This window comes from Anabrus simplex, chromosome 2 (genome assembly GCF_040414725.1).
Source record: "Anabrus simplex isolate iqAnaSimp1 chromosome 2, ASM4041472v1, whole genome shotgun sequence".
Lineage (NCBI taxonomy): Eukaryota > Metazoa > Arthropoda > Insecta > Orthoptera > Tettigoniidae > Anabrus > Anabrus simplex.
In genome coordinates this window covers 734,780,884-734,795,146 of record NC_090266.1, presented here as the reverse complement: position 1 = coordinate 734,795,146, position 14,263 = coordinate 734,780,884, and the positions used below count along the sequence as shown (strand labels likewise).

General features: G+C 40.1%; 1 protein-coding gene across 3 annotated transcripts in view; it reads left to right on the top strand.

Moving 5' to 3' along the window:
* Positions 1–14,263, top strand: part of LOC136864416 (fibulin-1) — a 451,544-nt gene that overhangs the window by 217,962 nt on the left and 219,319 nt on the right. For 2 of the 3 annotated variants that reach the window (XM_067141387.2, XM_067141386.2), the window contains exon 9: positions 9,510–9,656. The exons of the other annotated variant lie outside the window; for it this stretch is intronic. In XM_067141387.2, the coding sequence (XP_066997488.2) occupies positions 9,510–9,656 (147 nt within the window). The remainder of the gene's footprint in view (positions 1–9,509; positions 9,657–14,263) is intronic. 3 annotated transcript variants of the gene reach the window in all.

Sequence of the window (14,263 nt, the reverse complement as noted above, 5' to 3'; positions counted from 1 at the left end):
TAATGGGTTGATGAAATTTCTTAAATAAGAGGTTAGACACCCTATTTTACAGTTTCATTGTATATTACACCAAAAGCAAAGCAAACCAAAGTCATCTCCGTACAGGCCATGAAGACCCTTGGAGGGGTGGAATGTAAAGGCTTCCACTATCCGTAACCTCGGTGCTTGATGGGGTGGAGTGGTTAGCTCTACGCCCGGCTGCCTTTGCCCCCAGGAATTAACCTGGCAGTCATTTTTGATGTAGGTTGAGTGAACCTCAGGGCAAGTACGTATATTGCAGCAGGAAGTCCTATGTATGAAAGAAGGTATGGAGTCGTTTGAAAGTGTACTCCAGATGGTAAATAAAATTTTGAACTTCATATCTGCCCGTGCTCTAAATAATCACCAGTTTTCGAAGATGTTACACGAAGTGGAATCTCAGTATGGCGGACTGCTGTACGATAATGTTCGCTGGCTGAGTCGTGGGCAAGTAGGTACTCCAAAGGTTTGTTGAACTTTTGGACGAAATTCGCTTCTTCATGAAAGAAAAGCAGGAAGAATTCCCAGAACTCACGGACCCCATTTGCCTGTGCAATTTAATGTTTCTCCGTGATTTTATAGCAGTATAAAATGATGTGAATAAGAAACTGCTGCAAAGAAAGGGACATACTGCAGATATGTCCCTGCAGATAGATTGTTTACGATCATAAAATAATTTTTCAGGTCAGTTAACTTTTGCAGCCAAAAAAATATTTGTAAGATGTATGTGGACGTCTTACAAAATTCAAAACAAATAGTTTCCAAGATATTTTCCCAATTTCGAGATTTGGAGAAAACATTGCACGTTATTTCAAAACCTCATATTGCACAAATGGGTGATATTACGGTCAATTTTCTTGACTGGTTAGATTTTGATCATTTAGAAACGGAGATGATTGAATTTCAAAAAAGCAGTACATGGGTGAACAAATTCGTACAACTTGGTGAAGCATTATGAAAATAGTGTGCTGTTGATGATGAATACTCTCTCCAGAATACTTGATTCTTGAACGGTGGAGCAGCATCTCACAAACGTTTTTGCCATGAAGAAATTTGCCTTAGTGCTAATTACTTTGTTTGGGTCATCATATACCTGTGAGCAGTTCTACAATGAACGTTGTGAATTCAACAGTTAGAAACCGTATTGTTTCAGAGCTAGTGCATCTTGTGTGTTACTGAAGACAATAAGTCATCCACCTCACATAAATGACATGGCATCTAAGACTCAGCAACAAGTTTCACAGAAAATGTGAGAAAGATATTTCACTTAAAGGTCATTGACAATATTAATATTTTTGATTTTTATATCTAATATTATTTAATGATGAAGTGTGTTACATTGGGCGCTTATTACAGTATATATATATTTTACAAGTAATGTTAGGTATTCTTAAAACTTACATGTTTAGAAAATGTGTATTTTTCAGTATTTACTAAATACGACCACGGAACGTGCAATCAAATGTATTTGCAAGAGATATATGTCTAATAAATAAATAAATAAATAAGTAAAATAGTATGTAGTATAATTTAGAATTATGAAAGGAATTCGGGGGCGGGGTTTGTAGCCATTCCTAAAAGGAAGATAAAATGTGACTCAGTAAGCAGCTGAGAATAATAAACCAGACTTGAAATGACACACTAGTTTGAGAAGATTCGCCATCCCTGCCTTAGGACAATCATTTTTAAGAAAGAATTAATTCGTTGTGAGTAAAGGAATGACATTGTCTAGGGATGTTGCAAGTTTGGAAACCAGGACTGTACTTGGGAGATATTTGATGTACACTATGCTGTGGATTATAATGTGATGCCTCAATGAATCAAATGGATGAATGTGCTGAATTTGACTATATAGGTGACGAGGGTTTAGAGCCGAGAAGGCAGAGGTTTTTAAGAATGAAAACACTTTAGCCCATATATGAATAAAATTTGGGTTGGCTGTCTCCAGTAAAGGAAAAATTTATTTTATGTTAAAAGAAATTCCCCAAGGTCAGGCTGTTCGCCTCTCAGTAAGAAGGGAGCGATACATTTTTGTGCATGAGGTGAATGATATTTAGAATGGGTTTCACACAAACAACACTTTTGGGTGATTCATAATGGAAGGTCATTATTTCCTCATTTTAATTTCATCAGAGGTAGGGTCATAATCAATAATTTAGCTGCTATTATTTTAAATATGATAGTAGTGATTTTAGACCCCATCTTTGGAGCGAGGAGACCGCTTATTTGAACCTCTATAGCAGCATTTGGCGTGGCCACCTACACGGAAGGTTGCCGTGTTCGATTGGATCTATCGTGTCAGTGTTTGAATTGGTGTGGGTTGTTAAATCTTATTGATGACGCAAGATCTGCCTTGTGGTCATATATATAGTGTCCTGGGCTTATGTCCGGATCAGGGTGTTTTTCGAATTTATTTGTCTCCAATTGATGATAGTTCAAGCTTTCTCAAGTTGAATTGATATTTAATATAGGTCCCACTTAGATACGCATAGTGTGTGTAATAAAGTTCCAGTGTATAGGGAACTATTTAAATAATTCGTCTCACACATGCATGGTCATGACAATAATATTTACCAGAATTGTATTTGGTCTTGCCTTTCAATGAAATAATCCACAACAAAGTCGATTTTTTTATCAGGTCAAGGATTATTACTTTGCGGCAATGTCCTATGGACATGTTAACATTTTGTATTCATTTGAGTTAGTGTTTATTCATTTTTTGTCTTTCATATCCCATCAACACCAACAGTCAAAAAACCTTTATTTTTAGCCGATATTGATTCTCATTCATTGTAGTTAGTGGCAAACCTTCTCCTGTCCTTGTAGGCCCATACGTTTCTAATACCATCCAGCGCTTGACCCAATACGGTCCTGAGCAACATGCCGGTACAATTAACGGGCCGGATTAATGGGTGCAATACATACATACATACATACATACATACATACATACATACATACATACATACATACATACATACATACATACATACATTTATTTCCAGTATAGATTGGGATGTCTTTCAAAGTTGAGCTTGCATTCGGGAGATAATGAGTTCTAACCCCAATGTCAGTAGCCTGAAGATGGTTTTCTGCCGTTTCTCATTTTCACACTCGGTATCCTAATTAAGTCCAGGGCTACTTCTTTCCCACACCTAGCCCTTTCCTATCCCATCGCCAGAGCGACGTAAAGCCGATTGTAAACAAAAAATATTTATCTCTATGATAATTTGTACCGGTACCTATTTTTGTGACCCTTTTTCCTTCATATCTTTTACCCTCAAACCATTAAATAGAGTGTTTTACACTTGTTTACCATATATCCTCTTGGTTTCACACCCTCTACAGCTGAGTTCATTAGTGTCCTCTGAAACTTACCCTCCTCCACTCACTTCACGTGAGTTTACCTCCAAAGTAACTTCATGTGCACAGCTACATGGCATGTTTATTTCTAACTAGCTATTTTACAGTGAAACCCTCCTTGTACTGTTCAAAGCTGTTCTCTCCAGCGTACGTTCTCACTTCTTTCATGTCTGTTCACTCTAACTTATGAATAAAATATCTGGAATTACATAGCATGGAAAACTTGAATTAATAACATAGAGAGTAGTTGACGTCGAGACTGTCAAGAAACGTTAACATAGAGACATAGAACAAAAGTCGACTTTGTATTAGAGTAATATAAACATTGTTTGGATGTTGAATTTTTTTCCTGCCCCTGAAATATAATGGATGTTGAATGTCGCTGAGGACTAAGGCTAATAACAGTGATTATACAGTGTAATATTGAAGTCAGGCGCATAGCTGAAACTGAGCGAGCTCTAGCTATTGTCCAACTATTGAGTAACTCGGTTGGTTACGGAGGGAGTGATTGTGCAAGGAGGAATGTTTCAGGATTTTGACAGTGAAACAGGTGGGCCTGATTATGAACTGGAAGCAGATGACCATGTTCAGGAGATTGTCAGGGCCTACTATGAACATATCCTCCTTTGTAATGTATTAGTTGTCTGTCCAATGTAAGAAGCTGGGCAGATTTTAGTTCTAGGTAAACCGAGCTCGATAGCTGCAGTCGCTTAAGTGTGGCCAGTATCCAGTAATCGGGAGATAATGGGTTCGAGCCCCACTGTCGGCAGCCCTGAAGATGTTTTCCGTTGTTTCCCATTTTCACACCAGGCAAATGCCGGGGCTGTACCTTAATTAAGGCCACGGCCGCTTCTTTCCAATTCCTAGGCCTTTCCTATCCCATCGCCGCCGTAAGACATATCTGTGTCGGTGCGACGTAAAGCAAATAGCAAAAAAAAAAAAGGTTCTAGGTAAACATCATAATATTATCTGGTTTAAGACTTTGAATGGTGTTCTTCGTGGAATTTGTACAGATCACAAGTAGATGGCAGGTCGCACAGCAGTTAACGTTTGCAGGAGCGAGAACCAGAATAAGGAGGGTTTGATGAAGATAGCGATGCATGTCAAAATACCATGCTAGCAGCAAGTGTCAGTCGAAATAAGCTCACCGGCCAAAGAATTAGTAGCCCCTGGAGAAATTATTACAAGCATAATTTAATACCGTGTGACTCGGTCTCTGGATTTCATAACCGCCTGAATTTGGTTAGGAAGTGAGTGCAGAACGTTGTGCAGGCACGTCGCATCCGGGTTAAACCACTCGCTGAGGATTTGATCGCACCATTCCACCACATTCCGGGGATGCTGACGTCGGCGTTTTACCCAGTGTTCCAACATGTCTCACATTTTTTCAATGGGGTTCAAGTCTGGCGATTTTGAAGGCCAATCAAGATGTAATAGGGTAGGATAGTGTTCATAAAACTAGTCATATATCCGTCCAGCCCGATGAACTTTGACGTTGTCATCTTGAAAGTTGGGGCATCAATAGCATACTTATCATGCAGATATTGACTAAAAGGCAACACCTGATCATTCAGAATATTTCAATAAACATGCTGGTTCATGTTAGTGGCCATCTTAGTGAGCTGGCCCAATCCATGATACGAACCCCGCACCCCCCCGTCCAAGACATCACAGACCCACCTCCGGGTTGTACCTGACCTTGCACACATCGAGGATGAAATGCTTCATTTGACCTCTGATGCACTCGACGACCTGCATCATTGGAATACGGGCAAAAACGTGATTCGTCAGACCACATTACGTTCCGCCAGTAAACTGCTTTCCACGATTGACCATTTCTAGCCCATTGAAGACGCGCAGCTTTATGTGCCTGTGTGAGAAATGGCTTGTAGCAAGGTGACAGGCTCCAAATGTTCATTGTATGCAGTTCCCGTCGCACTGTTTTCTCGCTAACAGGTTGTGAAGGACCTTCATTCACAGACTTCAGCAATTCCTGTCGGGTTTGGAAGCGATTTTGATTCACAAGCCGCGAAACGTGTCTCCGGTCCCTCCCTGTCAGGATCTTTCTCCGATCACAATTCTGACATCGTGTTTCGTGGCCGCATGCAGTACGTACCCCACTGCTTGTGGACATGTTGAACAATCCGCTGCGAAACACCAACAAATCCAGAAACTTCCCACACCGTATGGCCATGGGCACGGCCAAACAAGATAACCCCTTTTTGCCACTGCCACATCCACCTATGTTGACGTACACTGTCCGCTTGAAACATCAATGTCTCAGTGATCGCTACTGCCTTATGCTCACGTAGAGGCAGTGTGAGTGCGGTTGAGCACGGGACTCTTCACTGCGCCATCTGTACAGGCTTAATGATCCATCTGTGCGTGTGCTCTAGGGTGACTAATATTTTGTCCGGTGAGCTTATAATACACTGCTAATTAGTCTGTATTCCTATATATGACTTGATTTGTCACTCTTAGTTGTTAATTTCCATTGAAAATTATTCTGAGAGAATCAACCTCCTTGTCGTACAGTTACACTGACGGACATAAGTGTTCACACAGGAGTGGAGACATTTGACATATGCACATATTGGCAGTAGTAATTGCTTTTTTAAATGCATATTGAATAGAAATGTATTTCGTTTGTAACTGTATATTTAGTTACAGAATGCACACACTTAAAGGAACTGCTTTGCTAAGAAATAAAATAATGATAGTCTTCTAGTCTTTTTATGGGTGGACATAAATGTTCCCACACCAACTTAAACTAAAATTTTTTCACCATTTGTGCACGGTATTGTAACGTGTGTGCATTCCCTTGTTGCGAATAGCACTTCGTAATCTGTTGAGCATTGAAGCTACTGTAACGTTTTGGCGGGGTAAATAAATGAATAAATGCGTACAGCACCTGGTAGCAACCTATTTCTAAGATTTATTAACTAAGCACTACCACTACAGATTTACACACACACAGAGACGATAGCCGAGCTTACAAGTTACACAAGTACACTTACACACTTACGGTTCACGCGCTCTCTCGCTTTAGTTTCTCTTGGGTTCCATCTACAATAACACACACACACATAGTCATCGATTATTTACAGTACACTCTCTCAGCCACTCAGTCAAACTCGTTAGCGCTGTCACGGTTCACAGCCTACACGTCAGCCTCGCAGGTCGAGATAATATTCGCTGTTCACTCAACCCGTTGAACTCCGCAGTCTTCACACGTCGTCTCCTAGTGTTCCCTTCTTCGCCGCTCCAGAACACTCCAGGTTCTCCTCCAGCAGCCAGCCTCAAGGGACACACACACACGACATCAGGAAAACAGGAACGAGTCCTCGGCTCCACAGGCAGATACGTCATCAGGCTGCACACTCCCAGGCCATCACTGACTGCGCTCTCCGCTCACTCACTCTCTAACTCTCACTCACCAATTCTCACTGACTAGCTCTCACTGACTCCCCGACTGTAGGCAAGTAACTGCTCTTTTATACCTGCGCCAGCCCTTCTGGAATAGTCCGGATGTTCGATGGATCGAGGGACCTCGCGAAATAGAAGACTCCAGATTAATCTTCCAGTCGTTTCCGTAGTTCGCTGCGGCGCGACCGCAGATAGAAGTGAGAAGGGCCGGCCCAGCGCTTGAGTGTTGCTCGCGGATTGGCGCGCTCGAGCGTAAGAGGGGTGGGGCGATGGGTGACGGCCCCGTCGCGTAGAGAGTTAGTATGGCGGACTCGACAACCATTACACTACTAAGTTTCTTGCGATTTCTTCACTAATAGTATTCCACTCTTGTAGAAGCAATTCTTTCAGTTGGTTTTTGCTGGATATGTGGTGTTTTCTGACTCATCGTTCGAATTAATCTCATAGATGTTCAATGGTATTAAATTCGGAGGACTGGGGAGGGAGTTTCAGGCTATGTGGTGTATTATAAACAATCGAGTAACGAACATTATTAGCGGTATGCTTCGGGTCGTTGTCCTGCTGAAAGTAGTAATCATCCCGTAAACCCAGTTTTTAAGCACTGTGTCGTAAATTGTTTTTAAAATATCCGAATAAGCATTCTTGTCCATTATTCCATCTATAAACACTAGATCTCCAACACCTGTAGCAGCCATGCACCCCCACACCATAATATCTCCACCACCGGGTTTAACTGCAGGCTGTAGATTGGTTGTTTCAAACTCTGTATTAATTTTACTCCACACGGATCTCCTTCCGGCATGCCGTAAAATGTTAAATTTGCTTTCATATGAACAAATAACTTTTTTTCCAGAAGTCATCATCCTTCTTTATGTGCTCGTGAGCAAAACCCGATCTCTTCTTTTTGTTTACTGGGCTGATAAATGACTCCCTCCTGGGACTTCGGGCATGATATCCAGCTCTATGAAGAGTTCTACGAATGGTCTTAGGATGTACCTGTTTACTATGGTACTCCTGAAGTTCTGCTACAATTTCGGAAGATGATACTTTGGGAATCTTCTGCATTGTGTAATTACCATCTTTTCTTCTCTTAGAGTGAGCTTACGGGAACGTCCACTTTTCTCTTTTTTAATTAATATTTTTGAAGGTTTGTACTTCTTAATGATACTGGACACTGTGCATCTGCTTCGTTTAATGATTTGTGCAATTTCGGCATACGATTTGCCTTTTTCATGAAGAGTTACTATTATTTATCTTCCTTCAATTGTATTTCCCTTTCTAATTTTCCCCATTCCACCGTGAAACTCCAGTATACACTTATAATCTAAACTAGGCTCGTAGCTGTGGTCATTCCTCAATGTTCAAGTCAGAACTGATGCGTATTACTCTGTTTTGTTGATAGCTTTCATCAGTGTGTGTAGACTTCTGTCCAGGCTTACCACTACTGCCAGGCCTTATTTTTCTCAACTCTTCATGTATGATCAGGATTTACTGTACGTATTTTAGCGTATGTATGCATAACGTATCGCTTCATTTCATGATGGACCGAACAATGTACGCAGTTTGCTACCGTGCCTATTTTATATTGACTAATGGCTCAATGGGCCTCTGTGTGAACACTTGTGTCCGTCTGTGTATGTCAATCATTTCACCTAGTTTGGTATCTTTGTGAACATACCAAGTCTAAACTTTAAAAGGGATTCTAAATACCTTTAATAATGAGAAATTGAATTGATAAAATAAGTACTAATCAGGGAAAAATAAAATAACAAGTCTCTTAATTTAAGCGATGTGTAAGAATTGCAATTATATTACCTTATTTAGCTCTTTAAGAAAAGGAAAATGGTACTGGTATCGTTTATATATAAATGGTACGTTTTGATGTATTGTGTTCTGGCAAGATTTATATATAATACATGTAACTGTAATTATTTGTGCTTAGGATTGGATTAGGAGTTCTGGCTCTTGAAATATACAGTAGTTCTCTCTTGTCATCTGTCTGGATTGAATGCAGAAGACATGGGTCTTCCAGTCCTGTTATGGAATAAATTTTTATCTCCTTGGTTAGATACGTTGAAAAAAAGGATCAGATACAGAATGGATCAATTATCATCCAATATGATCAACTCTTAAATAGTTCAAGGATCATTCATCTGCTGTTGTGCTGAATAAAAGCAGCCAACCTGTGGTGCAACAACACATTAGAACCTTGATCTGCTAAGATGAATATTGCCCAGCCAGATTTCCTACATTTTCAGGAATACCTCATGGTCAGCATGAGGACATCCTCAACCTTATTGCTGGGCTTCTATAACCAGGTCGTCTGCCTCTTACATCAAACAGCTCCTCAGTTCATCTCAGTCCAGCCCTCAGTTAAGAATTAAAATCCCTGGACTGGCTGTAAATTAAACCTTGGGTCGCCGGGTAAGAAGCCGGTATGCTACCCCTACACCATCGGACTGGCTATTAAAATAAATACTAAGACATAAATTCACGAAGATCATTATGATGACGTATTACATTCCCTAACAGAGGCTGGAACATCTCAGGTCACCAAATGCTGTATCTCAATTACTTTCTATTTTATTGCCAATTTGATTGTACTTCATTCTAATTAACCATTTGCAGGGCCTAAGCATGCCTTTTGTCATAGGCTATTTTTGTTAAACCTTAATGCTGTTCCATTACATGCACTTTTGTAGATATCGATGAATGTTCGCTTAATCTGGCTATTTGTGGACCTAGCGATGCATGTCAGAACACCATTGGGTCATATGAGTGTATAAGAACACCAATAGAAGAATGCCCTCCAGGATACAAGTTTAATATTACAGATCAGAGTTGCCATGGTAAGTAAGATATATCTTATCATTTAAATTTCAAATACAAGTATGTGGCCCCTGTGATTTTTGTGGTAATTTATTTTGTTCGTACATGAGTAGGAACATTTAACAGGATAAACACAATGTTATGACAGATTGGGAAGAGGAAACAACAGAAAAGTAATTTAAAAACAAACATGAATATTCAGAAGGGAAAAGTTAACTCAATATCATCATATGCTGCCATCTCCACAAAGATGGGCTCTACCCTCATTGATTGCAGTTCTTTTACATTCATTTCTTTTCATCCTCCGAGGAGCTCATTTCTTCCCGACTTCATCAGGTGTGCTTCAGCAACCATTTTGACAAACCTTCAGTCTCCAAATTGTGAGTGTGGAATAAGAAGAAAGCAGGATAAGTACAGGAACGTGGAAGAGATAATGATATGTGCAGGTGGTGGAAACAAAGAATACAAGATAAAGACGAAAAGAGAAAAGGAGACCATCACATCAATATAAGTAATATAGGCTACATATAACCTTTAAGTTTTCCAGTCTGTTGAAACTAATACAACCGGGCTGAGTGGCTCAGACGATTGAGGCGTTGGCCTTTTGACCCCAACTTGGCAGGTTCGATCCTGGCTCAGTCCGATGGTATTTGAAGGTGGTCAAATACGTTAGCCTCGTGTCGGTAGATTTACTGGCATGGTAAAGTAACTCCTGTGGGACTAAATTCCGGTTCCTCGGCGTCTCCGAAAACCGTAAAAGTAGTTAGTGGGATGTAAAGCCATTATTATTACTATTATTATTATTATTACAACTAATACAAGAAAACTAGAATATAACTGAAAAAGAAAGCAATTAAATACTTCTGTCATTAATGTTTTCTTTCCAGGTATCCCCTAGTACCTATATATTAATTTTACGTAAGTTTCAACAGAGTGGGAAATCTTAATATGTATATATTAACTAAGTCAAGAATGAAAAGATATGGCTTCCACTGTAGGAAATCAATTTAAATAAATACAAGGAACGAACAGCAACTCAACACTTCCTTGTTTCATTCCATTACTTACATTGGCACATTGAGCTCCTTTACTCCTTCTGATAAATCTGGGAAGCAGGAATGAACTCGTTGACAGCTAAGAAGAAATTCATGAATTAATCTACTGCAGGGGCGGCTCGTTAGGTTAAGGAAGTGAAGAACCTCTTTTTTTTCTTTTTTTTTTGCTAGGGGCTTTACGTCGCACCGACACAGATAGGTCTTATGGCGACGAAAGAACCTCTTTACCTTCCTCTAAATTCTTAAAAAATAAAAGTACTAATAATATACTCCAGCATATGGTTGAATTTTCCGTTTACAAGCTCATCCTCTTTCTTTGTGCACACGATCACAATGCCTCTCAAGTCACTGCTAGACCGATGTTTCGTATTTGGGTTGAAAGAAGCAGAGTTATTTGTTTTCTTGTCATCCTTCTCTCTTGATGTGTAGCTGAACTCATCTGGATTGTGCATCGGAAGAGAAGACCTGGTCTCCTTGAACGCCTCTCCCTTGTGTTTACTTTAAACGGTTCATTGCTATGGCAACCATGACATCATATTCCCTTGAACACGTTGTCCTTCAAAGAACATAGAATGAAGTGAAGTGATAATATTCACAAGCTACCCATTGTTCCCTTCCCACAAGGCTTGGTAAAATCCTCTACGCTGAGCTACCCCCTCCTTCCGCAAATTTCCTCTGTTATTCTGTCGAAATTTCAGGATTGCTTTATGTGTTCCTACATTTATTCTGAAGCTAACTTGATCTTCTCCCAACTCAGTTTCAACTTGTCTTTCCATTCTTCTGTAAATAATAAGTGTTAACATTGTGCTGGCGTGAGATTCTGAACTAATGGTGTGGTAGTTTTCACACTTGTCAGCAGCGGCTTTCTTTGGAATAGGTTATATCAACATTCTGCCGGAAATCGGTTGGCACTTCCTCCTGTATCATACACCTCACACACTAAATGGAATAACCTCACCATGCTGGTTTCTCCTAAGGCAGTCAGTAATTCTGAGGAAATGCATCAACTCCAGGTGCCTTGTTCCTACTTAGGCCTCTCAATACTCTGCCAAATTCTGACCTAAAAACTGGGTCCCTCTCTTCATCGGCATCAACAGCCTCTTCTTGTTCCAGAACCTTATCATCAACTTCTTTCCCTAAATACAATTGCTTAATATGTTCCTGCCATCTTTCTGCCTTATCTTCTTTCCCTAGAAGTGTTTTACATCTGAGCTCTTGATATGAATACACCTAGTTTTCCTTCCTACAAACGTTTCCTTGTTTTCCTGTATCCAGCATATACCTTTCCTTGGACCACACAACCTTCAGCATTCTTGAAGTTCTCTATTAGCCATTCTTCCTTAGCTGGCCTGCACTTTCTATCCACTTCATTCTTTAATCTTCTGTATTCTTTTCTGCCCTCCTCATTTTTTGTATTCTTGTTCTTTCGTCTTTCATCGGTCAGGTCTAGTATCTCCTGAATTATCCATTGGTTCTTAGTTGATTTTCCCTTTCTTATTGACCTTTCTTCAGCAGCCCTACTGACCTCATTCATCAAGAATGCCCATTCTTCATCAATTGGGTTTCCTTAAGCGTTTTCATTAATCCTTGTGCAACATGTTCCTTAAAAACTTCCCTCAGAATATTTTCTTTCCAATTGTCTGGAACCAGTCTCCTTACATTTCTTCCTTTCTCCACTTTCTTTAACTACGATGGTATTTTATGATCAAGAAGTTGTGGTGAGAGTCCATTTCTGCTACTGGGAAAGTCTTTCAATCCAACACCTGGTTTCTGAATCTCTGGCTAATCATAATAAAGTCTATTTGATACCTTCCAGTGTTTCCTGGTCTCGTCCACGTATACAGGCGTTGAATGTGGGTTTGAACCAAGTATTAGCAAGGACGAAATTATTATCAGCGCAGAATTCAACCAGCCAATTTCTTCTACTTCCTCTTTTATTCCTTTGTCCAAATCTGAGTTCTCCTAATGTATTACCTTCTATTCCTAGACCTACCACTGAATTCAAGTCTCCCATCACAATTAAATTCTCGTCATCTTTTACAGATTGTATTTGATCTTCTATCTCTTCATATATTATTTCGATTCCTTCATCATCTGCTGAAGTAGTAGGCATATACACCTACACTATTATGATGGACGATGGCTTGGTTCTATCTTGACAACAGTAAATTCGTTCACTATGCTGGTTGTAGTTGCTTACTCACTGCCCTACTTTCTATTTCATTATTAAACAAACTCCTGCATTTCCCCTGTTTGATTTTGTGTTGAAAATTCTGTAGTCACCTGACTAGAAGTCCTGCTCTTCCTGCCAACGTATCTTATTTATACCAATTACATCTAACTTTAGTCCATCCATCTCCATTTTCATTTTCTCTAATCTACCACAACGATTCAAACTTCTAAGATTCCACGCTGCGACTCGCAGGATGTATCCATCTTCCTGATTATTGTCCCCTCTCGTATATTCCCCACCCGGACATCCGAATGGGGGCTATTTTACCTCCGGAATATTTTACCTGGGAGGAAGCCATCATCAGTACATAATTCGTACAGAGAAAATTGCATGTCCTACGGCTGTAGTTTCCCGTTGCTTTCAGCCGTGTAGCAGTATCAACATAGCTAAGCCATGTTAAGTATTATAACAAGGCTATATCATTCAATCATCTAGACTGCCACCGTGGCAACTTCTGAAAGGTTGTTACCCCCTCTTTCGATGAACCATTCGTTAGCCTGGTCCCTATACAGATACACATCCGATATGGTTTCACCTACGGCTGGGCTACCTGCTTCACAGACACACACGTGCCTCCCCACCGCGGCAAGGTCACATGGCTCGCAGGGGAAGGCGTTTACAGTAGAGACTCAAAATAATGTATTTTATATTCATTGAATTTTTATTTACCTTATAGTCTACTAATGAAGAAGTCACCTTCCATAGTTTATACAGCATGAAAGTAGCGTTCTTGTAGTTGGATGGGTTGCTTCATAATGCGATGAAGACTAGGGTAATTGTTGCCTCGGGAAGTTTGAGCAGAATAACCGGGAACAATAGTTCGAAGATCCATTTAGCACAAATGTCAGTTTAATGGGACGATTAGTTCATGAGAATGAGGGCGTGTACTTTGGCGTGTCTCATCGGCCATTACTTGGTCTTGTGCACCATTCGCTCTCATTCCGTACGTCATACGTCCACTCTGACTTTGCACAGTTCAGTCTGGTGTAGTGATGTTTTCATCTTATTCATTAAATCGCAATTTACTGCACCGTGCCATGCTTCTGCAACACGCAATATCGTATTTCAAAGTGACAGCGAGCCAAGTAATTATGAGGCGTAAGAGTTTTAAAGACTTTGAAAGAATTATAGGCATCCTCACCAGATGATGTCAAGATGCATACCAGTGAAAATATAGTGACTTATGATATCAATCTACATAAGGAAATGTCGTATAGTGTTACAAACATCTGCTAGAATTAGGCAGAAATTTAAGTCTATATGCTCTCAAGTGGTAAGAGGTCAGACTACCGTATACAAACTGTTTAGAAAGAAAAAAGGAACACTGATTTTGGCTGAT